This window comes from Apodemus sylvaticus, chromosome 17 (genome assembly GCF_947179515.1).
Source record: "Apodemus sylvaticus chromosome 17, mApoSyl1.1, whole genome shotgun sequence".
Taxonomy (NCBI): domain Eukaryota; kingdom Metazoa; phylum Chordata; class Mammalia; order Rodentia; family Muridae; genus Apodemus; species Apodemus sylvaticus.
Genome location: NC_067488.1, coordinates 69758959 through 69786581, shown reverse-complemented (window position 1 = coordinate 69786581; position 27623 = coordinate 69758959). Strand labels below are relative to the sequence as shown.

General features: G+C 47.0%; 2 protein-coding genes across 2 annotated transcripts; both read left to right on the top strand.

Annotated features, from left to right (window-relative positions):
* The first annotated feature begins 626 nt into the window (after positions 1-626).
* On the top strand, positions 627-12212 carry Tmprss12 (transmembrane serine protease 12). The gene is made up of 5 exons (XM_052161107.1): positions 627-804; positions 1893-2088; positions 4556-4824; positions 8168-8310; positions 11757-12212. Exons 1-5 carry the CDS (start codon positions 648-650, stop codon positions 12006-12008), a joined length of 1017 nt encoding a protein of 338 aa, XP_052017067.1. The 5' UTR covers positions 627-647; the 3' UTR covers positions 12009-12212.
* A 4887-nt stretch (positions 12213-17099) lies between these two features.
* Positions 17100-24301, top strand: LOC127667782 (putative methyltransferase-like protein 7A). Its single transcript, XM_052161106.1, has 2 exons — positions 17100-17597; positions 24065-24301. The coding sequence occupies exons 1-2, from the start codon at positions 17100-17102 to the stop codon at positions 24299-24301; spliced, it is 735 nt and encodes a 244-aa protein (XP_052017066.1).
* The last annotated feature ends 3322 nt before the right edge of the window (positions 24302-27623 follow it).

Here is a 27623-nt window from a genome sequence, read left to right as displayed (position 1 = left end):
TGGGATTACAGGCGTGCACCACCACTGCCCGGCACCCATCAAAGTTTTTTAAACCTATTTATTTATTTATTTATTTATTTATTTATTTATTTATTCATTCATTCATTCATTCATTCATTTATTTGCTTGTTCATTCATTCATTCATTCATTCATTTATTTATTTGCTTGTTTGTTTTTCGAGGCGGGGTTTCTCTGTGTAGACCAGGCTGGCTTCAAACTCAGAGATCCCCCTGCCTCGGCCTCCCGAGAACTGGGATTAATGGCGTGCATGTCACCATGCTCGGTAGTGTTCAATATTTACTTATGGCGGGCGTCCGTGGGTGTGTGGCGTATGCTTGCATGAGTGGGCAGTCCACGGACGTCTTCTGGGGCCGGGTCCCTCCTTGCAGGACTGGCGGGCATGCTTGCTGTGACCTGACGCCAAGGCGAGGCCTCCCTTCCCTTCCCATGCCCGGCTTCCTACCCTGAGGTGCTGGAGGCCTTCTTTCCCTCTGCAGCCTGCGACATTCCCGAAGTCCTCCGCTGGGCCCTGGGCGGCCCCGCAGCCGAGCGAGCGAGCGAAGGCGGGAAGCGGCGGTGGACCAGCAGGCACCGCGCGGGCCTCGCCGCCGCCGCCGCCGCCGCCATCTTGGAGCCTGCGGCCGCCATGGGATTATGGACGCTGAGCGCCGCGCTGCTGTGCCTGGGCGGCGCCCTCGCGTACTCCCAGCTGCACTCGCTGCCCCTCACGGAGAGCTCCAGGCCGGCGCAGGGACCGGCCACCATGCCAGGGCCGCCGGAAGAGGAGCAGCCGGTCACGAAGGGCAGTATCTGGTCATGCGCAGCCCCGCCGCCCCGACACGGGGACCTTGCTGTCCCCACCTCAGCCACGCAGGACTCAGCTGCTCCCAGACCGTTGGTAGCCATGTCAGTGATGCCTCAAAAAATGCTCAGCACTTATTTTCTAGACAGACTTATTGATGTTCGTGGCTCGATGGGCTGTTAGGTGACCTTTTCAGAATAGTTGTTCAACAGGTTAGGTGGCAAGAATGATGGATATAGTTCTTGATTTAGCAATTACAACTTTTGTTTGTCCTATGCCAGAGATTGATATGTATATACACCCTTACTACTGACTTATATCCCAAACACATGCAGGCACAGGCACATGCACACACACACATGATTTTGAGATCAGGTCTCACTCCACAGTGCAGGCTGGTTTGGAATTTGTGATACTGCTGTCTGATCCTCTTGAACGCTGTGATTACAAGTGTTTACTACCACTGCGTGGTGGTGGCTATCACCTTTAATCCCAGCACTCTGCAGGCAGAGGCAGGCAATCTCCTGAGTTCAAGGACAGTCTTGTCCACAAAGTTCCAAGACAGCTAGGCTACACAGAGAAACTCTTGTCTCAAAAACAAAAAGTTAGTGTCTATTAGCATGCTGGCTGGATCTTAGTCTATTTTTTTTTTCCCCAAGATAGGGTTTCTCTGTGTAAACCTGGCTGTCCTGGAACTCACTGTGTAAACCAGGCTGGCTTTGAACTCAGAGAGCCGCCTGCCTCTGCCCCTCTGCCCCTCTGCCTCCCTGCCTCCCAAGTGCTGGGATTAAAGGCATGCACCACCACTGCCTGGCTCGGATCATAGACTCTTAGTCACTATTTCACATAGGAAAGAACATAGTACTTAGCTAATGACATTTATATTCTTGGGCAAAACAGTTATTGATAAATTATGTTGATTTTTGTGTCTTACTAAGTAGTTTGTTTAAATTCCTTTGCCATTCAAATTTTCAGCTTGCCTCATCAATGTCTACATAGGAATTTAAAGTATTATGCTATTGTATTCAGGTTAGGAAGTAACACAAAACATGGATGTTGATTCCAAATAATGTATTGCTTTATCTTTAGGTTGTGGAATCGCACCACTTAGAGGAGCGTCAGAAGGGTCTCGGATCATAGGAGGTACCCAAGCGGACACTGGGGCGTGGCCGTGGCAGGTTAGCCTGCAGATTCAAGATGGTGATTTTCTTATGCATATATGTGGTGGTGCCCTAGTGAGAGACAGGTGGGTCCTCACAGCTGCTCACTGCACTAAAGAGGCTAGGTAGGTATTCATAATATGACGCCCGTCTTCTTCTCTTGAGAGAAGTTAGAAATGGTACTGACTTTAGTTAAGCATTGTGTCTATGGGAATAAATATGTATATATTTGTATATGTAAAAACATACTTTGTGGGTTGAGTTAAAAACAAGGCAGTTCAGAATTAATCTTTATTATCTGAGGTCTGACAGAGACTCTTTGGCTTCATTTGCTTAGAGTCATAAAGTCCCGTTTGTATGTGATTTCTGTGACCAAAACATAATTTCCAAAGCTGCCTCCATGACACATGGATGCAGAATTCCCAGTTTCCATTCTAGTGATCATACAGTAAGGGGCAATTATGACAGATTTTCCTTAAAGTGTCTCTTTGCTTTTTCTAAAACAGTTTATCTTTATGCGTGTAAGTGTTTTGTTTGTATGTATGTATGTATGTCCACCATCTGCATCTGCATCCCTGGTGCCCAGGGAAGTCAGAGAGGGCATCTGGAATTATAGGTGGCTTCGAGCCATCGTGAGGATGCTGGGGAAAGACCCTGAGTCCTCTGCAAGAGCAGTCCACTCTTGACCCCGCGCCATCTCTGCAGCTCAGAAGCATCTCTACTAAGATGTTGGTGAGCTGGAGGTGGGGTGGGGTGGGGGAATGGCAGTATGGTGCTGTATTCTATATATTAATCTTTGCCTTTTAGCTCCTACTGCTAATTAACTTTTTCATCGACTTTTATGATGAATTATCTGATTGGCCCAGCCTGGCTTTCACTTTAGGTGAAAGCCACATTGCCCTGTTTATCAATGAACCATCCCTTTGGTCAAGGGTCCGATCCCCGTCCCACATAACTCCAAAGGGTTTGGATCATATATTAATTAAATCAGAGTACCTTGATGACAAAGTGGGTAAATCTTGTACAAGCATATAGGTGTATCACCTCTAAGCACCAATGTACACTTCTAGCAAAAGGCAGAGGATTTTTGCTGTTTTGTGTTCCTGGGGGGCTGAATCTAAGGCTTCACACGTGCCAGGTAAGTCCAGCCGTGTGTCTAGCACTGAAGAGTGTGTTTGGAGGGATGGGCTGGTGTCTGTCCAGGGTTCTGTAGGCCAGCTTCCACCTAGCAGACAAGACAGATCTCACTGTCTTTGTTGTCATTTCTCCTTTCTCGGTTTCTTTTCTTTTATAACTGTGGTATAATTTCATGCCTCTGAGCATGCCTGTGTGGGATTATCTAGATTAGGTCAGCTGAGGTAGGCTCCACCCTGGGGGAGGTGACTTTCCTTTCTTAAACTGAGTAAAAAGGAGAATGGAGCTAAGTCCTGGCTGGCTTGTCCCCTCTGCTGCCTTCCTGACAAGGAGCCCTGGAGGCTCCTGTCTCCTTTCTTTCCCTGCCATGATGGATTAGGAGGATTATGAACCAGAACAAATCCTTCTCCCTTACATCAGTTTTATTGGAATATTTTATCCCAGCAGCAAGACAACTAGTAAAACTTTGTCCCAAAACAAAAACAAATAAATCCTGTCTCATGTCAGAGCCGTATATTTACCTGTCTTTTTAGTTTAATTTTTAAAAATTCTAGTGCTAAGATCCAGATGTTTTATTCTAGTATATTTCCAAAAAACGAGGGGCCTGAGAGGTGGCTCTGTGTTAGTTAAAAGCACTGGTTATTCTGACAGAGGACCAGTTTGGACTCCCAACACCGACATGGCAGCTTACAACTCCCTAGACACCAGTTTCAGGGGACCTGATGTCTTCTTCTGGCATCTGTGGGCATCAGGCACACACATGTGCACAGACGTATGTGCAGGCAGAACGCCATTTATTTTTAAATCTTAAATTTTAAAAGGAGAGGAAATATCTTCCCATGTGCTTGTCACACAGCTTCAAGTTTTAAACTTACATCTTTTAACGATCTTTATTAGCATGTATTAATTAAACAATTGTGACACTTTTATACATGTCTGTAATGCATCACTCAAGCACTCCTCTTGTCCCTGCCACCCATGCCCTGTGGGTGCTAAGTCGCACTCTGCAGAGGTTACCTTCTCTTCCCATTGTTTCAAATCAAATGCCAGATCTATCGGGGTGCCTGTCATAAAGAAAGCACCACTTATTGAAAAGAACTGTAAGTTTTTAATCCACTTGGGGTTTACTTTGGTGGTTTCTGTTATTTTAGGGATTTAACCTTTTCTTTCTAAACAGGTAGTTGTTCCAAAACCACGAGTGGAGGAACTTAGTCCTCAGTTCACCAGTAGGACACGCTCTCCTAGGCAGCACGAAGTTCTCACGTGCTGGAGACTGGTCTGAGTGTCCTGTCCCACTCATCTCTCTCTCTCTCCCCGCTGCTGCGTCATCAAGTTTGGGCTTTTATTTTATACTTTATTTCACGTGGAAATATGCTTAAAACTTTGTTGTCAGTTTGATATCTAAGGAAAATTATTTAAGTGGACCTCTGGGCAACAAGAGCATTTGCTTTCTTTCAGAGATCCTCTCAAGTGGAGAGCGGTGATCGGAACCAATGACCTCACCCGGAGCCACTACCACACCAGGAGCATAGGGATCACAGCCATCATCATCCCACCAGATTTCATTATGGAAACTTTCGTAAATGATATCGCACTGTTCCGTTTAAAGAGAGCCGTGAGGTATAATGACTATATTCAGCCCATTTGTCTACCTTTTGGTGTTTTCCAAAAACTGGACCAAAACACAACGTGTTTTATAAGTGGCTGGGGAAGAACCAAAGAAGAAGGTAATTATAGTCTGAATCCAACTGACATGCCTTCCTGGTTGTTGGCAGAGGGAGGGAATCCATTTACATATAAATATCCTCTTGTGTATCTCTTCTGAGCTCCTGATTGATTAGTGCCAGGGGTCAGATCCAGTGCTGTGCGCACACTGGGAAATAGGCCGGCCACCAGGTTTTATTCCTGCCCTGCCTTATATTTTTTTCTTTATTTTTACCTCTTTATTGACCCCAGAGCTAAACAACACTCTTATAAACCATAAAAAAGAACATTTTTACTTTGTATTTTTTTCCTTTTGGAGAGAGAAATTTCCTTGCATAAGCAGAAGTAGGAATCCTGGTTATACACACCAATGTACTTGAACTAATTTCACACTTGAGAGTGACAATCTAGTGTCTCTACAGCCCAGGACGTAGTGACAGTCTCATGTCCCTATAGGTCACAGTCTCGATGAGAGAATTCACACTTAAATCAGAAAGTTGGGGATCCAGGGATTCTGTTTACTTTCCTTTTCATCCAGTGCCCTGTGCAGGATTAAGTAGGATGACGGCCTGTGATTTCTCTCTCACACACAGGCGCCAACTGTTGATCCATACACCTGACAGGGAGTATAGAAAATCCCTGTCTTTGGAAATAGCAGCAGGCTTTTGGGCAAGTCTGTGTCTGTCTGACAGTCTTCCCAGCTGCTCTAGGTTTGTCCACAGCACAGAGGCTATGGATGCCAAAGGCTGAGAGTCTTTGGAAACAGTGCCATACATGTGATCCCAGAGTGGGCCAAGAGGATCAAGAGTCCCAGGTGTCCTCAGCTATATGTGGAATGAACTGGAACCTAGCCTAGATTACATGAAATCCTGACTCAACTACCACCTCCCTACCCCACTCCCCCAACACTCCATCCATGCCCCTCAAAGCCGCAGCAGTTAGGACTCAAATCAAGGTCTTTGATTCTGAAGCATGGTTATTTAACCACTATAGTGACCTGGTTCTCGAGGGGAGTCAGTCTGGAAGACATTAGAGCAAGTACTAAGACTTGTTTTCCATCGAATGTGGGCCCAGCAAGGAGTTATGGATTGTTTTTTTAAGACAGGGTCTCCTGTGTCAGCTATGTTGTCAAAGATGGCTGAGGCTGGGCATGTTGGTATATACCTTAAATCTCAGCACCTGGGAGGCAGAGGCAGGTGAATCTTGGGAGTTCAAAGCAACCACCCAAATAAAATGGCTGTAAACCTGGGCAGATGTGCCCTACACATCTGTTTTTTATTTATGGTTATTTAGGCAGTAATGGGAGAATTTTAGGAAACAAACCACTGTTTTCTTGAGCATTTGTTTTCTTTTTTTTTTAATGTTTCTATTGATTGATTGCTTGTATGAGTAGTCTGCTGCATGTATATCCACATTCCAAAAGAGAGGAACAGATGCTCTTTTAGGGTGTCTTGCCCTTATTGGGGGGTCCTAAGCCACCATGTAGTTGCTGGGAGTTGAACTCAGGACCTTTGAAAGAGCAGGCAGTGCTTTTTAAGCACTGAGCCATCTCTGCAGCCCTTTTCTTGAGCACTTTTGAAGGAAGATAAGGAAAACAACATCATATAGGAAAAGAGCAGCACAGTAGGATTGCAGTCCTAAATCCCCGCCTTGCAATGTTCTAACTCCAAGAGCATGGATAATTGGCATACACCCTTAATCCCAGCACTTGAGAGGCAAAAACGCATAGATCTGTGTGAGTTCAAGGCTAGACTGGTCAACATAGCAAGTGCCAGGCCAGCCAGGCTAAATAGGGAGGGAGACTCTGTCTTAAAATGAAACTAACTAGTGAGCCAGGGAACCAAACGGGAGCATGGTCATCCTAGTGAGCTGTTGACAGTCATTGTAAAGTAACAGTGTAACGATATAGAACAGGTGCCATTTACTGTTCATGACCCTGGGCTGTGTGAGTCTCAGAGAACTAGGTACAAAGCAGTAGGGCAGGACACCCAGCCCCACCCTGACCACTGTACACTGATTGTGTGTATGTGTGTGTATGATATAAATTTGCCAAACTTTAAAATGTGTGCTCTTAGATGGCTCGGGGGTCAAGAGCACTTGTTGCTCTTGCAGAGTACCTGGTTCAATTCCTAGAGCTCACATTGTGGCTCAGAGCCATCTACAACTTGAGTTCTAGGGACTACATTGCTCTCTGCTAAACTCCACACACCAGGCACAAATGTGTGCATGCATACATACATTCATACATGCAGGCAGGCAGGCAAAACATCCGTACACATAAAATACATCTTTAAAATGCATTCTCTTTAAAAGACACATCTCAGAATGGAGAGATAAGCTCTTGACTAAGAGAAGAGCATTTGCTACAGAGAAAGGCCGAGAGCTGTGAACAACTTGTATAGCTGGCTGGGTTGGAAACTTGCTGATGATTTGAAAAGCTCCCTCGCCAAAGCAGCCCACAGATGCCAACAGTAAGTGAAGAGATGCGGACACCACTGACAGCACAATGAGAAGTCACCACATCTCATACACTGGCCACAATCCAAAAGGTGTTCAATGCCAAATCTAGGCGAGGATGTGGAGAAACAGGAATGAACAGGGTCTAGTAAAATGGCCAGGCATAAGATCAACATATACAGATCTGTTTTGTTTCTACGTACTAGCAAAACTTAGGGATGTAATTTTAACCAGGGGCTGGAATAGGACACTGACATGTAACATTATCCTACCGGAAATAAACCATCAGAAAATACAGTGTAGTCTACAGTCCACTTATGTAATGAAAGGCCTCAGCTGGGCGAACCATGGACACAGTGTAGATAAGAAGCTCTGAACAGTCAGGGGCCTTGGGGAAAACAGAGCTTGGTTCAGTGACACAGAGACAGCAGTCAGTGGGGCTGCTCAGTCCTTGTCTTCAGTAAGGAGACTGGTTGACCCTCATTAAATGCATATACTCTAGTTTTTCAGGTCTTAATTTTTAAAGAGAAGGTCTCATGTACCCCAGGCTGTCCTTAAACTCACTATGTAGCTGAGGATGCCCTTGCGTTTATGATCCACACCTCCTTCCTGTGTACTGGGATCACCACCCATGGTCCATGCAACATGGGGGCGGAACCCAGGGCTTTGTGCACAATAGGCCAGAACTCCACACAGCACTGGCCCTATTTTCTTTTCTAAATCTGAATCTCACTCTGTGGCCCAGGCTAGCCTTGAACCAATAGCAATCCTCCTGCTTCAGCCTCCAGAGTGCTAAAATTACATGTGTAGGTCAATACACGTGGACTACGTACCAACGTTTTAAAGCACTGTAACGTTGCCTGCAGTTACTAAGATGTAACTTAAAGGACTTTGTCATTCTGCTGACAGGCAATGGCACAACCATTTTGCAAGAGGCAAAAGTACACTTCATCTCTCGGGAGATTTGTAACTCTGACAGCAGCTACGGTGGAGTGGTTCCTAACACTTCATTCTGTGCAGGTCACGAAAATGGGACCTTTGACACGTGCAGGGTAAGACCAAAGACCTAGATGTTCTCTAAAGCAAGAGGAACCCAAACTAAGGCCTTTGCTCTGGTAATCTTAATTATCAGGCCTAATTCAAAATTCTGGGTTTTTTTCCTACTTCAACAATCCAAACTTTGGATTGGATTTCCTGGTTCTTATCCCTATTAAGATAAATAGGGATAAATCTAGGCAAAATCTCTCTTGAATCTGGCCTCCCCCTGCTCCTTCTCTTCTCCTCTTTGTTTTAGTTTGTGTGTGTGTGTGTGTGTGTGTGTGTGTGTGTGTGTGGTTTTTGAGGCAGTATTTCCTTGTGTAGCCCCAGTTGCCCTGAACTTGCTCTGTAGACCAGTCTGGCTTCCAATCCAGAGATCTGCCTGCCTCTGCTTCCCAAGTACTGGAATTAAAGGTGTGTGCCCCCTGCCGGGCAGTAGTGGCACACATCTTTAATCCCAGCAGTTGGGAAACAGAGGCAGGTGGATTTCTGAGTTCAAGGCTAGCCTGGTCTACAGAGTGAGTTCCAGGACAGCCAGGGCTACACAGAGAAACCCTGTCTTGAAAAAACAAAAAAGGAAAAGAAAAAATAAAAAAAGGTGTGAGCCACTGATGCCTATCTTATAATCTTATTTATCTGGGTGACTTGCCTGGATATTTGTGTGTGGTGTGTGTGTGTGTGTGTGTGTGTGTGTGTGTGTGTGTGTGCGCGCGCGTGAGAGAGAGAGAGAGAGAGAGAGAGGGGGGGGGGAGAGAGAGAGAGAAGAGGGTGTCAGATTCCCTGAAACTGGAGTTACAGATGGTTGGGAGTGAGCTGCCTTGTAGGTGCTGGGAATTGAATCCTGGTCCACTGGAAGAACATCTCTTAACTCCTGAGCCACCTCCCTAGTCTCCTTCGTCTCCCCTTTTTTGTCACCCAGACCCATAATGTAGTGTGTAGCTCAGTGGAGGTTGTAGAGTTGAGCCATCACCTCAAGACTACTTTTAGGACATTTTTTGTCACCATTAAAAGAAATCTAAGAGTCTCGTGTCAGGGCTGGAGACATGGCTCCGTTAGTGCCCGAGGATGTGAGATTCCCCAGAACCCACAAAACTAGCAGAACACAGTACATACCTCTAATCCAAGGCCAATACAGGGGATGGGAAGAAGCAGAGATGGAAATCCCTAGCAGCCTGCAGGCCTTGAAGGCAGCAGTAAAACAAGAGAGACCCTGCCTCAGGCCAGAAAGGACTGAAGCTGACAGCTGAGGTTGTCCCGACTGCTGTTCATTTGCCATGACATTTATGACATGTGAAGATACTGGACTTCATCCTGTGACCTCCACACACGCGCATGCTTATACATGCATGTGCGCACACACTCAAAAGGAAACCATGCCTCATTTTCTCACCCACCTGTACACACAGGCAGATACTAATCTGTAGGACTCCATGTCATTGGCATTTCTGGAAATAATCAACATGTGGTCTTTCATGACTGGCTCGTTCATTCTCCTGCCTGGGGACCACCCAACCCAACGCCACTCTGAAGGAGGAGGAGTTATTTTCCCTCACAGCTGAGGGGACCGGAGTCTGCCTACCACGCACCTGCCCTCAGGAGCAGAGAGGCTGCTGCTGCTCACAGCAAGCTTGCCTTCTCCTTTGCGAACTGGCGCTACACGTATGCTTTACAAGTGTGCCTCCCGCTCCGTCCGCTGTCTGTTTTCTCTGTACTGGGGACCAGTGCCAGGGCCTTATGCCTGCTGCACTGTTCTGCCACTGACCTCATTTGTTATCTGCTTGTTATCTGAGACAAGGTCTCATATGTAGCCCAGGCTGGCCTGGGACCCACAGAGCTCTGCCTGCATCTGCCTCTGAGTGCTGGGTTCAAGGCACGAGCCCTACACCCAGCTGTTTGTTTTTGTACAGAATATTATTTGGACCTTAAGTTTCTAATCTTTAGGAAGTCCAATTTCCTTCGGGCCTTATCTCATATGACTCTTTCTCTTTCCATATGGGAAACCGGACCTCTCAATTCTAAGTGCCCACTGTGCTACTGAGCAGTGCCTCGTGTCATGTCAGCCCTCTTGTGCTTCACTCCTATGCCTACGGCTGCTTCCAAACCCACTACCCTGACTGCACAGAGGTGCTCTGCACTCCACACAGTGCCCTGACTGCACAGAGGTGCTCTGCACTCCACACAGTGCCCTGACTGCACAGAGGTGCTCTGCACTCCACACAGTGCCCTGACTGCACAGAGGTGCTCTGCACTCCACACAGTGCCCTGACTGCACAGAGGTGCTCTGCACTCCACACAGTGCCCTGACTGCATAGATGTGCTCTGCACTCCACACAGTGCCCTGATTGCACAGAGGTGCTCTGCACTCCACACAGTGCCCTGACTGCACAGAGGCGCTCTGCACTCCACACAGTGCCCTGGCTCTTCTCTTCCTGTGCATTGCTATTCCTGCAATCTAAGGTGTATGTCTCCTGTGTTCTCTTTCTTAATAATCTTTATGTGTGAACAGTGAAACATTTGGCTTAAATGAATTGCATTCCCTGAGAAAACACCATCAAAACCAGTTATTTCAATAACCACCCAGTGCCCGCCCAGTTGATACTCAGAACCCATCCTTAACCTCCAGACATGGAAAGAATGGCTTCAGCCTCCTTGTGGCTGTGAGGACATGACCAGCAGTCATGACCAGCACTTTTGGGTCCTGTATAAACCTTGAGAAGCTAGTGACTCAGGACACTGCTGACAGCCTTCCCCTTCCAATCTCAACACTGGAGGACACACTGTCCCTTGTGGACAAGGTGTGGTAGTGAAGGGCACTCCTCCTGAAGTACTTTCTCACATCTGAACAGAGTCTTTCCCACACGAGGCCAAAGCAAAGCAGAGACTCTAATGGACAGTTGTTTTTCATCTATTGTATTCTTCCCAAATGATGTTTCTCCTGAGAACTGTGCTGTAAGATGCAAGCAATCTCATTTATACTATTCAGGATGACACACCTGTATACATATTGTCCTGATTTCCCAAAATGTTAGATTAATATGTTAAGGGGGACATCTTTTTTTTTTTTAAGATTTATGTATGAGTACACTGTAGCTGTCTTCAGATGCATCAGAAGAGGGTGTCAGATCCCATTACAGATGGCTGTGAGCCACCAGGTGGTTGCTGGGAATTGAACTCAGGACATTTAGAAGAGCAGTCAGTGCTCTTAACCATTGAGCCATCTCTCCTGCCCCTAAGGGGGGCATCTTAGTACTGTGCAGGTGGCCTGGAGCCATCCCAGCAGGACTCTAGCTCAGTGCGCCAACCTCCTGTGCTTCCTCTGAGAGTAAGTGTAGAGAGAAAGCCTGTGCTGTCTTTGGGGGTACACTGAGAAGGGGTGCTCCAGACAGGGGTGCTGTAGCCACGTCGTCTCCACTCTATGATTGCATAAGAAATAACCAAACTCTCTTGGGATCTCTGACAGGGTGACAGCGGTGGACCGCTAATGTGCTACCTACCAGAACACAAAAGATACTTTGTGATGGGAATTACCAGTTATGGACACGGCTGTGGGCAGAGACATTTTCCCGGTGTCTACAGCAGCCCATCATCCTTCCGGCAGTGGCTGACACAGTACTTATCACAGGGAAACACCAAGCGCCTGTTTGATATGGACGTGGCGCTCAGCCAGGTCCTCATAGCCCTAGGCTCTATCATCCTTCTAGGCATCACATAGGGACATCAGGGGCTAAGGTGTCACTGCCTGGCTGTGTCTACACAAGATCATTGTGCTCATGGCTCTCTTCAGTGCTTCCCTGGCGATACTGGGTGGGGTTTGCTTTTTGAACAACAGGATTGTGACAGATACATAGCTGTGAATTTTGGCACCAAATCCCATCTTTCCTCATTAGAACCTGATTCATAATTCTGTATTTGGAATACTTTCCTAGGGTTTGTGTAAAATATTCAGTTCACTATGTACTTTATTTGTATAAAGGCCAATAAACAGTTTATAATTTAACTGACAACTTTTTTAATGATTTACTTTTATTTTATGTGAATTGGTGTTTTTCCTGCATGTGTGTCTGTGTGAGGGTGTTGGCTCTCCTGGAGCTGGAGTTACCGACAGTTGTGAGCTCCCAAGTGGGAGTTGAACCCGGGTCCTCTGGAAGAATACCCAGTGCTCTTAACTGCTGAGCCATCTCTCCAGCCCCAACTGGAAATTTTTTTTTGCTAAACTAATTAAAAGACATTTTAGGTTGGATTTTCTTTTACTTCATTATTAAAGTGGATGTGGCAGCAGAAGGGTCAGTCACGTGACTCCACTGTTTCTATGATGCTGGAGAGGAGGTGACCAAAGCTGCTCCCTCATGCTGGGCCAGGAGCAGAGATGGGGCTGGAGCAATGTATTCATGAAATATACACATCTGGAAGTCACATCTAAATTCACTATGTGGTCCAGGCTAGCCTCAAGTTTAATATTCTCCTGCTGAGCCCTCTGATGGCAGGTAGTACAGGCACGAGTCACTGTAGCTAATATTTACAAAGTAGGTAAGGATAGAAGAATTTCCCCAGTGCTCCGGAAGGCTGCTTTCATGAAATCTTTTTTCCCTGAGTTATTTTATGCCAGTGATTCAGAAGGCTTTTCCCCAACTACACAGTAGTTGCAAACAAATATTTTAACTTTCCATCCATACTTTACTTTTATTCTTCTAAAAGAAGAAGCACAAGCACAAACAAGCACATACACACAAGCACACAAAAGCATGAGCGTGAGCACATGCACACACACACAAGCACACACATGCATGTATAACTGCACAGACACATGCACTTATATGCCCCCCACCACACACAGGCACACACAGAGAAGCACAGACACACCAATGGTAGAAAAGGGCTCTTTTTTTGTTATTAGAGACAGGGTCCCACTACGTATCCCTGGCTGGCATGGAACTCACTATATGAAACACTCTGGCCTTGAATTCAAGATCCTGCCCCTGCCCCTGCCTCTCTGGGATTAAAGGCAGTGCCACCAGGACTAGCCTCATAATAGCTTAATTTTTCATAACTCCAAACTGGAAATAACCCAATCATATATCAACAAGTGATAAGAAAAACAAGTCTGTGCAACACACAGTGAGGCAGTCAATGGCCCTCTGATCCATCAACTGGCCAAAAAATAAATGTGGGCGGGCTCCCGAGTGTGAAGCTCAGGGCTCAGTGGGCGCCTGCCGGAGCCATGCACCCCGGGACCTGGGTGTCCCTGCACCAAAATGCTCTAGAACACCTGAAGTCCAGCGCTCCTACAGTGTCTCGGGAAGCAAACACAGGGCAGCATGGACACCCACAGGCCAGCTGGTCTGCAGAAACATTAGACCCTGCCTCAGCAAGGTGGGATGGGAGAACCCACAGCTCAACTCGTCCTTGTACTAGGGTGCTCGCATGTGCACTCACGGGCACACACAACTTAAAATGGGATAAATGTTACCACTGTGGATGGGGCATGCAGTACTCATGCTATGGAAACCTCCTCTCTTCTCCTGATGTGTCACTGTCATGTGTACTATGGTGTATGTGCGGCCCAAGCAGCAGCCTGAGTACTTCTCAAAGCACGGGTGCTGAGTCAGAGACAGGTGGGAAAGTCACTATTGTGTGATCTAGGTATGTGAAATGAGGTGAGAAAAACAGGGCATGGTTGCTCAAGGAGGAGGGAGGAGGGAGGAGGGAGAAGGGAAGAGGGGGAAGGAGGAAGGAGGAGGGAGGAGGGAGGAGGGGGAGGGAGGGAGGAGGAGGGAGGAGGGAGAGCAGGAGAGAGCAGGAGAGAGCAAGAGGACACTCAGAGAGTGACATAGCATGTTCCTGCTGACACTGCTTCACAGGGTGCATCCACACCTCAAATGTTAACTATACACGGGTACAGTTTAGTCCAGCTTCTACTTCCAGAGATCTCCTTAATAAATGAGGCTAGTAGGGGCTGGAGAGGCCGTTCAGCGGCTAAGGGTGTTTGCTGCTCTTGCCAAGGGCTCACAGCTGCCTCTGACTCTAGTCCTAGGGGACCCCATGCCCTTGTGTGGCTCTGCAGGCTCCAGGCACATGATGAAGATGGAGAAATTAAAACATTCAACAACCTCCTCTGGCCTCTACACATATATGCATATGTTCCAGCCCACCCACGTGTGCTCACACATGTGCATATGTTCCAGCCCACCCGCATGTGCTCACACATGTGCATATGTTCCAGCACACCCATGTGTGCACATACACACTTATATATATGCATATGTTCCAGCACACCCATGTGTCCATACACACCCATATATATGCATATGTTCCAGCACACCCATGTGTGCAAACACATATGTATGCATATGCTCCAGCACACCCACATGTGTGCACACATGTGCATATGCTCCAGCAGACCCATGTGTGTGCACACATATATATGCATATGTTTCAGCACACCCATGTGTGCGAACATGCATGTATGCATATGCCCCAGAATACCCAAGTCTGCACACACACATATGAATATGTTCTAGGACACCCATGTGTACACACACATATGCATATGTTCCACCATACCCACGTATGCACACACACATAATATGCATATGCTCCAGCACAGCCAAGTGTGCACACACACATATGGAAATGCTCCAGCACACACACATGTGCTCACACATATGCATATGTTCTAGTACACATACATGTGCATACACACACACACACATATATGCATATGCTCCCCCACACCAGCATACGCACATACAGATGTGGAATAGTTGATATAATATTCCTGTTTGGTTGGTTTTGTTTTTTTTTTGTTTGTTTGTTTGTTTTGTTTTGTTTTTTTGAGACAGGGTTTCTCTGTATAGCCCTGACTGTCCTGGAACTCAATCTGTAGACCAGGCTGGCCTCGAACTCAGAAATCTGCCTGCCTCTGCCTCCCAAGTGCTGGGATTAAAGGCATGCACTACCACTCCTCAGCTTGGTTTGTTTTTTTGACAGGACTCTCTACTCTATAATCCTGGGAGGAGTGTTGTGGAACTCACTGTATGTGCCAGGCTGGCCTTGATCTCATAACATCTGCCTGCTTTTGCCTCACTAGTGCTGGGATTAAGGTGTGTGCCACCGGGCCAGGCTGTTGTATTTGTAACACATGTGAAGGGTATATAAAATATGAGTAGACTTTAAAACATACATGCACTCCTCTTCCTGGATTAGGAATCAGTGACAGAGGGCATCAGCCCTGCGCCCAGTCCCCAGTCCCACCCACCTCTACCTCCACATACAAGAATTAAAACAGACCCCAACTCAGCAGTGCCCACCACTCCTGATTCAGGAAATGAGTCTCCCTGTCTGGATGCCACCACGCTGCCATGTGTATTGTCTGATGGCCATGATGGCCTCAGGTCCACCTCCTCTGGAGACCAGCAGAGTATCTTTCCTGATCTGACATGCTGAAGTATCTGAATATATCAGTTTCATAAATCTTCTAGTTATGTCTGCCCCCAGTCATTTACACATCAGAAGCAGTAAGCTTTCCATGGACTCCCAGCATCACTGAGACCTTTCTCAGTCTGATGACCACTGTCAGACCACATGTGAAAAATGGAAGCAAACAAGTTAAAAGTAATTTATCTTCCTTGTGAATGTATGAGTCAAAAAACAATTCCGGAAATCAGTGCATCTGGGCATGGTGACAGCGACCTGCCACCTCAGTGCTGCTTGAGAAGTCGCAGAGGGATCAAGAGAATTCGAGGCCAGCTTGGGCTACGGAGCAAGACCCACAACAACCCCACCCAAAAGGACTGGAGCTGGAAGCTGCTTTATAAAGCCCACCAGACTCCAAAGGGACGATTCTGAGCTCCTTCACTCTAACTTGGTCCAGCTACATGATAACCAAGTATAATAAGATTGACGGTTGGGTATTAAACTGAATGGCTCAAAACAGTGACTTAGCAAAGATCCTTCTGCTGAATTATTAACTTATGAAAGGCTCAGTTCAGAATGGGAACTGAGAAACTGTTGCGTGAGCCTTGCCAGGGTTTCCTCTCACTTGTTCTTTTGTTGTTGTTGTTGTTATTGATTTTTTGAGACAGGGTTTCTCTGTATAGCCCTGGCTGTCCAGGAACTCACTCTGTAGACCAGGCTGGCCAGGAACTCAGAAATCCACCTGTCTCTGCCTCCCAAGTGCTGGGATTAAAGGCGTGCACCACCACGGCCCAGCTTTTCCTTTCACTTCTTTAACACAAAAACAGGTTTTGGCAATGGGGTGTGGTGGGGAAAGGAGAGGGCAAGAATAAATGTGTGATGAAAGGGGGCATTGGCTGCCATCTTCCCTGGTGCCCTGGCCCGCTCCAAGTGGGGACTCTTCCTAAAAAAAGGCTTGGATGGAAGCCTTGAAAGTACAGGCTCTGCTCTACCAACCTGGGCAGGAAACCAGCTGCAGCCTCCAGACTCAAATGGAGCCAGGCAGGACCAGGGTGCATGACTGCAACCCTCCAAAGAGATGAGGGGGTGGGTGGCAGGCAGGGCAGGGACAGTCTTGGACCATTGCACCACTAACTATGCCAATTTCTGCTAGCCAGCAGGGGTTGGGGGTGGATGCAGAAGTAGTGGAGATAGGCAAGGGGCTGGGTGAGAGTCAGGCCAGGAGTCAGGGCCCTACCAGGTTCTGTGTTTTGTTGGGTTTTTTTGGGGGGGGAGGGCTCAGCAGGTGTCTCCTTCCTCCCTGATTGGCGCTGGATCTGTGCCAGGAGTCTGTGCCCTGCTTCTCCAGGAGACACTGGCAGCCCTGGCCCTTTCTCCTCAATTTGCAAAGATGACCCTTGCTGTTGTGGCCCTGCAGCTGGTGGTGTGCACCCTGGCGCTTCCCATGTTTCTGCTGAATCTTCTAGGCCTGTGGAACTGGGTATGCAAGAAGTCCTTTGCCTACTGCATGCAGTGGTTCACTGTGATTTACAATGAGTATATGGCGAGCAGAAAGCAGAAGCACTTCAGCAATCTGCAGGAGTTTGCAGGCCCCTCTGGGAAGCTGTCCCTGCTGGAGGTGGGCTGTGGCACCGGGGCCAACTTCAAGTTCTATCCCCCCGGGTGCAGGGTCACTTGTATCGACCCCAACCCCAACTTTGAGAAGTACTTGTTCAAGAGTGTGGCAGAGAACCAGCAGCTGCAGTTCGAGCGCTTTGTGGTGGCGGCCGGGGAGAACATGCACCAGGTGGCCGATGGCTCTGTGGACGTGGTGGTCAGCACCCTGGTGCTGTGCTCAGTGAAGAACCAAGACAGGATTCTGCGCGAGGTGTGCAGAGTGCTGCGGCCGGTGAGTGACAGGTGTGGGGACTAGCTAGGTGTAGCTACCATGAGTGAGGGTGGTTCTATCAGTTTCAGGTGGATTCTAAACTAAAAAACAAATGACTCCTGAAGCATTTTGCAAAAGAGAGTGAGCGCTGACAAACCAGAACCTAGAAAGTTCTGAAGTTCCACAGTGGGAAGAGCCTGGGATGGTTAGGATGTCAAGCTTGGTAACTGAAGCTGCTACCCAGTAACTGTGCCAGGAACAGCTGAGGGTCTTACCCCTCATACACAGAAACAAAGAAACCAACCAACCTACAAGTCCCGCACTGGGAGGAAGAGCAGGTGGATCTCCTGAAGTTCGAGGCCAGACTGCTCCTCACAGTGAGGGCCAGCCAGCGATGCATAGGGACTGTGCCCCAAAGACAAAACCAACAAAATTTACAGTCACTGATGATATTGGTTCTGTGTTTTAAAGAGGGTCAGAAAAAAAGTTGAGCAAGTGGGCAGGGCCGGGAACATGAATTAAAGTAGGCAGTCATGAGACAGACTATAAGGCTGGGTTTGCTTATGACAGTGTCAGAGACCTACAGTCAATAGTACCAGGGTGGCCTGGGAAGCCCCCTCATACAGGAAGGGGTTTGGAAGGCTCATTTAGTAACATTAAAAGGTCAAGTGGATGTTCTATCTCTATCAGAAGTTCACCTACCTGTAGCTACACGTATGTAAAACCTTGTCCATCCCAAGGCTGCTCAATAAAGGAGCATTTGCAGTACTGCAAACTGGACAGAGACTGAGTGTGGATGGGAGCTATTCACAGTCGGGAGCTCTGTGACTATAACAAAGATCGAGAGCTGGGTGTGGCAGACCACACATACAAGCCCACCCACAGTCTCAGTGTCCCAGAGGGTGACAAGGATGGGAAGTCAAGCCTCTGCTATGTACCAGGTCCAAGGCCAGCCTGAATTATATAGTAAAACTCTATCAAAAAAATGAATACTTAAAAAAGAAAATCAACCAACCTAAACAGACAACAAACCTTCAAGGAGGGTGACTGACCACTCCAGGATAGAAAAGAGAAAAGTTCTCAGGAAATAATGTCAACATGTTCACACAAAGGGTGGTAAGAGGGAAACTGATCTCCAGGGCAGCCAGGAGCAACAGTCACTTTGTGTTTTCATAAAAGTCTGAAGAAATTCTTTGTTAAACAGCTTTGTTTTGAACAAAGCTGAACTTGAAGTGTGACTTTTTTTTTTTTTTTTTTTTTTTGGTTTTTTCGAGACAGGGTTTCTCTGTATAGCCCTGGCTGTCCTGGAACTCATTCTGTAGACCAGTCTGGCCTCTAACTCAGAAATCCACCTATCTCTGCCTCCCAGAGTGCTGGGATTACAGTTGTGTGCCACCACTGCCCAGCTAAAGTATAACATTCTTAACATTTCATCTTATTGATCTGAGAACATGGAGGGATGTGACACTGACACATGTTCACAATCATGTGTGCGCGCGCACACACACACAGTCACACACAGACACACTCACACACATACAAATTAAAATACACACATACTCATATGCACTCACACTCTCTCACAAACACTCCCAAACCTCCACACTCACACTATCACACACATGCATATACACACTCACACATGTACACACACACACACACACACACACACACACACACCTGGACTATTACAGCAAGAACCCCACACACAAACACACCTTTAAAACACAAACCATAAATCAAACCAAAATGTAGAAAGGGACAGAGTCTTGGGGCCAAAGCCTGGGTCCCTTCACCATCCCTGGGCAACTGGGGCTTTACCAGGTCTTCTTTAAGCTGTTGCCTCTCACCCCTCCTCTGTGCAGGGCAGAGGATGCCTGGTTTGTCTCCCTGGGCCTCTGGGATTACCAACTCACCAATCTGCTTGGTAGAACCAGGGCATTATAACAGCCCCAGTTGACCTTAAGCATAGTCCCCTGCAGCAGAGACTTATGATCTCCATATTGTAATGAGGTTGCAGACTCAAAGACAATAAGAAATACACGGGCAGGGCTGTAGAGATGGCTCAGTGGATAAGAGGAACTGATTGTTCCTCCAGTGCTCCTCAGTTCAATTCCCAGCAACCAAATGGTGGCTCACAGCCATCTGTAATGGGATCTGATGCCCTCTGAAGATAACTGCAGTGTGCTCCCATAAGTAAAATAAGCAAATCTTTAAAGAAAAAAGAAAAAGAAAGAAATACACAGCCATGAGTCTGAGATATTTTGTGGAGAGGGACCAGGTCTCAGTTTCACTAAAGAGTGGTTGGCTGGACTGACACTTTGTCTGTAGACCAGGCTGGCCTTGAACTCACAGAGCTGCCTGCTTCTGCCTCCTAACTAAGGATTAAAGACATGTGCCACCACCACCACCACCACCACCTCACTCCACCGAGGTCAGGCTCTTAGCCCATCCCACCTCTTTACTCCCTAGGCACTAAGGCTCCCTTCCTCTGCTCTCGCCCATGTCCGTGTCCCCTCAGCTGTCTCCTGTGCTCTCAGCTACACGCCTGCACAGATTTCCAAATCCTGACGCCCACTCAGGGCTCACTCTGTTCCCCACAGCTTCCCCGACCTAGGCCATCCATAGGCATTCCCAAGGGGCCTCTCCACTGCTCTGCTGTCTCCTGCCCTTGCCTAAGGAAAGCTTTTGCTCTTCAGTTTTATTAGGAAATTCAGTTCCTTATTCCCAAATGCATGTCTTACTTAAATTTATCTGTTTAGTTTGTTCTAACTGCATCTCTAACTTCTGAATTCTGTCCCAAAACTCTCTGCCTCTGGGTAGCCGGGTCTAGAGTAGCTTGAAAAGGGAGGCTTACAAAAGGGAGAGAGGTTTCTTTCTTCAGTAGAAAATGCCTGGAGGCTGTGTAGTAGTATGCTGTAGTAGCATCTGCATGACCCATGTGTTCTGCAGTGCAAGTCAGATGGATTCCTCCTAAGGGTGACAGCGGTCACCATTGCTGAGTAAAAGCTAGTGACAAAATCCTGCCCTGAATTCAGACAAGGCTAGTGACTTATCACCTCCACAATTCTGTTTGCATATTCATGAAATAAATAGAATCAAAGGAGAATGGAATAAAAGCAGTTCTTTCCATGAGCAAAATAATAATGTATATTAACAGACCTATAAACAGATCCCTAAAGGGATCCTATCTTAGTAGGGGTTTCTATTCCTGCACAAACATCATGACCAAGAAGCAAGTTGGGGAGGAAAGGGTTTATTCAGCTTACACTTCCACATTGCTGTTCATCACCAAAGGAAGTCAAGACTAGAACTCAATCAGGTCAGGGACTCTGGGAGGTAGAGGCAGGCAGATTTCGGAGTTTGAGGCCAGCCTGACCCACAGACTGAATTCCAGGACAGTCAGGGCTATACAGAGAAACCCTGTCTCAAAAAAACCAAATCCAAAAACACCAAAAAGAAGAAGAAGAAGAAGAAGAAGAAGAAGAAGAAGAAGAAGAAGAAGAAGAAGAAGAAGAAGAAGAAGAAGAGGAAAGTCAGGAAGCAGGAGCTGATGCAGAGACCATGGAGGGACAATTCCTACTGGCTTGCTTCCCCTGGCTTGCTCAGATTGCTTTCTTATAGAACCCAGGACCACCAGCCCAGGAATGGCACCACCTACAAGGAGCCCTCTTCCTTGATCATTGAGACAATGCCTTACAGCTGGATCCCATGGATCCCACGGATCCCATGGATCCCATGGATAAAGGGAGGCTCCGTTCTCTGTCATAAGTCCAGCTGTGTCAAGTTGACACAAAACCAAAAACCAGCCAGTACACAGCCAAAAAAAAACCTTTGTAGTAAAAGATTTTAATATCCATTAAGGATATTAAAAACATATTTTTCTCTGTGTGTTCCTGTATGTGAATGCCCATGTGTGGGAGTTTGTGTGGAGGTCAGAGGACAACTGCAGGCACGATCACTTCTCAGAGACCACGCCCACTCTTGATAGAGAATCACCCACTGTCTGAAACTCCCCAAGGTGGCCAGGCTGAGTGGCCAGAGGGTGTCAGAGATCTGCCAGCCTCTGTCTCCCCTGTACTGCAATTAGTGTGTTTGTGCATGTGTGTGCATGCACACGTGTTCTTAACGTAGTTGATGCTAACCTGGGTTACCATAGCAAGACATGTGTCAAAAACATTGGTGGGGGAGGGGCTAGGAAGTGGACTTTGTCAGCCCGCTATTGGAAATGGGCACTTGCTGAGTCATTGCTAGTGAGAGTGTAAACGTGACCCAGGTTTCCAAGGGACACTTTGAAAACGTCTACCAAGGTGTTCTAAACGGGACCACCCACTAGTGATTCAACCTCGCTTTGTAACAATGCATCGATTTGGCAATAATTACAGGTGCTCTCAAGATGGTGGATGTTAATGCTTGTTACAGAGGAACCTGGGAAGAGCACAGCAGATGTGAAGTAACCATGGTTACAAACAATGTGTGTTAGACTTGATTTTGAAGAAATTGCAAGTTTACATATAATAGGATAGTGGCTGGTTTTATTTTTTTCTGACTTTTGTTTTGTTTTGTTTTTGTTTTTTGAGACAGGGTTTCTCTGTGTAGCTCTGGCTGTTCTGGAACTCACTCTGTAGACCAGGCTGGCCTGGAACTCAGATATCCGCCTGTCTCTGCCTCCCAAGTGCTGGGATTAAAGGTGTGTGCCACCTCTGTCTGGCCTTTTTTCTGACTTTTAAAAAACATTTATTTATTATTATATCTAAGTATACCATAGCTGTCTTCAGATGCACCAGGAGAAGGTGTCCAATCTCATTATGGATACTTGTGAGTCACCATGTGGTTGCTGGGATTTCAACCCAGGACCTTCAGAAGAGCAGTCAGTGCCCTTTACTCTAAGCCATCTCTACAGCCCCTGATTATTGTTATTTGAAAAGAGCTTTATGTGCTTGTGCATACCTGCAGGAGCTACATGCACCATGTATGTAAGTGCGGAACCACAGAGGTCAGAGAACACTGGATCCCTGGAACTGGAATTATGCCTGGTTGTCAACTACCTTGTCAACTCTTTTCTATTTTTTAAGTCAGGGTCTCATATGGCCCTAACCAGCCTCAAATTCAATGTGCTAACAAACACCACTTACAACTTCTTATCCTCCTGCCTCTGCCTCCCAAGGTCTAGAATTGCTAAGGCATTCCTTGGTGAGTTGGTGTGAAAATATCTGTGTGTGAAAAACAAAACAAAACAAAACAAAAGCCAGGCAGTGATGGCACATGGCTTTAATCCCAGCACTTGGGAGGCAGAGGCAAGCGATTTTCTGAGTTCAAGGCCAGCCTGGTCTACAGAGTAAGTTCCAGGACAGCCAGGGCTATGCAGAGAAACCCTGTCTCGAAAAACCACTAAATAAATAAATAAATAAATAAATAAATAAATAAATAAACCAACAAACAAACAAAAAGAAAATAAAAAAAGAAAGAAAAAAGAAAAAGAAAACATCTGCCTGTTTGCTGAACTTTCTCAAACATTTCGCTGTGATAGTTCTGGAGCCACACACAGAGGCTTAGGATCTCTGTCTGACAATAACACACTGTCATGTTGGGCTCTGTTTCCTCCTAAGTAAAAACAGTGAGGTGCCAGGCATGGTGGCATAGCTCCCTTATTCCCCCACTCAGCATGCAGAAGCTCAGCAGGCTGATGCAGGCAGATCTCTGTGAGCTTTTAAGGCCAGTCAGGCCGGTAGCAAGTTACAAAGGCATGTTGAAACACTGTATCAAAAATAAAGCAAAACCAGCAGGGGGAAATAAAACTTAAAAGCATCATTGTTGTTTGTCTGAGTCAAGGTCTATGTAACCCAGACTAGCCTCCAGCCTGCAGCAATGCCCGCCTTCCTGATTGCTGGGATTACAGGTTTGTTCTGCTACAAATGACACTGTTGAGAGTGCAGGGATGTGGGGGATGAGCGGACAGGAGAGCCCTCACTCAGGACTTGCAGTTTCCGGAGTCAGACTTTCTTTTTTGGGGAGAGGGGAGGTGTGTGTTCCAGACATGATTTCTCCTTGTAGCCCTGTTTGTCCTGCAACTAACTCTGTAGACCAGGCTGTCTGGAACTCAGATATCTGCCTCTGCCTCCCAAGAGCCAGGATTAAAGGCATGTGCCACCATTGCTGGAACAGAAATTCTTTATGACCATAAAATATGTCTGTTGCTCAGATTGCAAGCTCCTTTTAAAAAGTTTAGGACTCTCCTGTAATTTAGATCATCTTCCCTTAGCCTCCCTGGGTTGGAGATTCCAGGCATGGGCTATCCTGCCCAGCTAGCTCTGTAGAAAATGGCACAGAAATTGAATCAGACATTACCCAGAGAACACCTTACTCCATTTTAATCTACCTGTGTCTTCTCAAGTAAGTTTCTGGTCACTGAAATTTGACACTTGAGGTATTTTGTAAAGTGGTTTTCCCAAAGCCAGGATCCTTAAACTGTGTGTGTTTCTCCTCAGGGAGGGGCCTATTACTTCTGGGAGCATGTGGCAGATGAACCGTCCACCTGGAATTACTTCTGGCAACAGGTCATGAATCCTGTCTGGTTCCTTGCTTTTGATGGATGCAATGTGACAAGAGAGAGCTGGAAGGCCCTAGAGCGGGCCGGCTTCTCCAAGCTGCAGCTGCAGCATATGCAGGCCCCTCTGCCCTTGAGTTTGGTGCGGCCCCACATCTATGGCATAGCTGTGAAATAGTGTGCAGGGCGGGACAGATCTGCTCTGCTCCTCAGGTTCGAGGCTTCCATTTTAGATGTAAAATTCTAGCTGGGAGAGGGAAAAATCAAGTTCATCCCTACACGTTTCTGTGTAGCCATTTTCTGGATTGTCTCTCATCAAATCAAAACCAAATCCAAGCAGCTCTGAACTCTCCCTCCAAAGGGTTCAAAAGTCTCATGGGCCTTTGATAAAAAAGCAGTGGGGGAAACTTACAGCTTGCAAACCAAATAAATAAATCCCAGTGCAGTGAAAATGCAAAGGAATAGGAACCCACTCGCTATCCCGGGCCACTAGTGGGCTCTGCTGCTGCCCATCCTCTGGCCAGTGACTCTCCTTCCTTCAGCTCAGGGTTTTGTCAATGCCTGCTGCACTGTCCTGCACTCCACAGCTATAAGTGCACCTGACACACCAGCATAGTCACAGAACAACAAAGGACAATTGCGAATTCTCTGTTTAATTTCCCATCTTATCTAGCACACACTTTGCTGAATATAATTACCATAGGCAGGGGAGGGCCACTACAGGTAGGGAAATGGGAACAGTATCTGGGGGACCCTAAAAGTAATCCATGAGAGAAGTCAGCAAGGACTGTTGGGGGAGGAGTGTTATTCTGATCAAATATCACTGGTCCCGAGTGGGTGTGGTAGCACATATCAATCCCAGCATTCAGGAGGCAGGTGGATCTCTGTGAATAAAACCTGATCTAGTTCCAGGACAGCCATGGCTACACAAAAAGACCCTGTACTGAAGAAAAAATGTTCCACTGGTCCTGAAATGAAATCATGGACATCACTGTGTCCATACAGAGAGCAAGTCTGGGTGGACCCAAGGGTTTCAGCTGCTTTTGTATCTAAACAAATGTATATTTTTCAAGATGATTTGCAGAAGTTCAATTTTAATCAATAAATTCATGTTCATTTAATAAATGAAAATAAATGGCTTCTCTGCCTGCCTGCTTGGCTTCATTTGTGTCTAAGTGTCTCTGAAAAGGAAACTTACACTTGGAAAATTAAGGTATTTGCATGTAGAGATGTTTTTCTAAAGCCACGTTGTATATACAATGTATGAGGGATGTTTCTTTTCTTCCACCCCCATCTCCCCACCCCTGCCCCCAGACAGGGTTTCTCTGTGTAGCCCTGCCTGTCCTGGAACTCACTCTGTAGACCAGGCTGGCCTCTAACTCAGAAATCAGCCTGCCTCTACCTCCCAAGTGCTGGGATTACAGGTGTGCGCCACCACGCCCGGCTGAGGCATGTTTCTTGATGTTGTGATCAATTCTCAGACAAGTGAGCACTGAAAGGGGAAGGGTTTGTTTTGACTTACAGTTTGAGAGGATACATTCCATTCAGTCTGGGAGGGGAACTACCTTGGCAGGAGTGGGAAGCAGCTGGTTACGTGTCTGATGCAGAGGCCATGGAGGGATGTTCCTTACTGGCTTGCTCAGCCTGCTTTCTTATAGAACCCAAGACTACCAGCCCAGGGATGGCACCACCCACAAGGAGCCATCCCCCCTTGATCACTAATCGAGAAAATGCCTTACATCTGGATCCCATGGAGGCATTTTTTCAAGGGCGGCTTCTTGCTCTGTGATAACTCCAGCTGTGTCATGTTGACACACAGAACCAGCCTGTACAGTCCACATTTGGTGTCTGCTTAGGGAGGACTAGAAGGCGTGGCCTTATGACTGGTGCAGTGACACATATATTTAACCTCAGCACTCAGGAGGCAGAAGCAGGCCTCAGTCAGTTCTGGGACAGCCGGATATACTGGATTCCAGGACAGCCAGGGCTACTTATTGAAACCAAGCTGAGGAGGGGGAAATAAAAAAGGTGTGCACTTGCTAAAGGCAGTGTGTCACTGGAGGTCACACTGAGGGCTGTCCCCTGCTTGCCTTCTGAGGTGTCAGTTCTCAGCTGCTCCTGCTGCCAGGACACCTTCACTCTCCCCAGGCTGTCCCTCAGCCATCATGGGCTCCACCCCTCTGGGAATGGTGTCCACAATTCAATGCTCTTTTTTCATAAGTGGCCTTGCTCATGGTGTCCTGTCAGAACAGTGGAAAATTAGCTATAGGCTGGAGAGATGGCTCAGCACTTAAGAGCACAGGCGGCTCTTCCAGAGGTCCTGAGTTCAAATTCCCAGCAACCATATGGTGGCTCACGACCATCTGTGATGAGGTCTGGTGCCCTCTTCTGGAGTGTCTGAAGAGAACAACAGTGGTGTACTCACATACATAAATAAATAAATATTTTTTTTTTAAAAAAAGAGGGGCTGGAGAGATGCCTCAGTGGTTGAGAGTTCCGAATGTTCTTTTGAGGGTCCCGAGTTCATATCCCCCCAACCACATGATGGCTCACAACCATCTGTAATGAGATCTGAAACCCTACCTTTTCTGGGGTGTCTGAAGACAGCTACAGGGAATGAGCAGGGCAGGAAAACGGTGAACAGCTACAGTGCACTTACATATAATAAGTAAATACATCTTTTAAACAAAAAGAAAGAAAAGTAGCTAATGTTATTGTATATGTGTGCATGCACACAGTCCCAGGTACAAACATATACACCCACACACATGCACACACACATACACAATATGTGCTAATGTACACATGCATGCACAAGCATAAGGAAACACATATGCATACACAAAAGCACACACATTGTACATATACACGCACCCTTGTATGCCCTTCACCACACACAGGCACAGACAGAGAAACACAAACACACCAATGGTAGAAAAGCTCTCTTTTGTTGTTATTAGAGACAGGGTCCCACTAGGTATCCCTGGCTGGCATGGAACTCACTATATGAACCACTCTGACCTTGAATTCAAGATCCTGCCCTTGCCACGCCCTGCCCCTGCCCCTGCCCCTGCCCCTGCCTCTCCGGGATTAAAGACAGTGCCACCAGGACTAGCCTCATAATAGCTTAATTTTTCATAGCTCCAAACTGGAAATAACCCAATCATATAACAACAAGTGATAAGAAAAACAAGTCTGTGCAACACACAGTGAGGCAGTCAATGGCCCCCTGATCCATCGACTGCCTAAAAAATAAACGTGGGCGGGCTCCCGAGTGTGAAGCTCGGGGCTCAGTGGGCGCCTGCCGGAACCATGCACCCCGGGACCTGGCTGTCCCTGCACCAAAATGCTCTAGAACACCTGAAGTCCAGCGCTCCTACAGTGTCTCGGGAAGCAAACACAGGCCAGCATGGACGCCCACAGGCCAGCTGGTCTGCAGAAACAAGAGACCCTGCCTTAGCAAGGTGGGATGGGAGAACCCACAGCTCAACTCGTCCTTG

Bases quoted from the DNA above. Each gene is read 5' to 3' on its own strand.
- Tmprss12 (XM_052161107.1), top strand. From the start codon at position 648: ATGGGATTATGGACGCTGAGCGCCGCGCTGCTGTGCCTGGGCGGCGCC. The intron at 2,089-4,555 runs GTAGGTATTCAT...GCTTTCTTTCAG, and splicing joins CACTGCACTAAAGAGGCTAG to AGATCCTCTCAAGTGGAGAG. The intron at 4,825-8,167 runs GTAATTATAGTC...TTCTGCTGACAG, and splicing joins GGGAAGAACCAAAGAAGAAG to GCAATGGCACAACCATTTTG.
- LOC127667782 (XM_052161106.1), top strand. From the start codon at position 17,100: ATGACCCTTGCTGTTGTGGCCCTGCAGCTGGTGGTGTGCACCCTGGCG. The intron at 17,598-24,064 runs GTGAGTGACAGG...GTTTCTCCTCAG, and splicing joins TGTGCAGAGTGCTGCGGCCG to GGAGGGGCCTATTACTTCTG.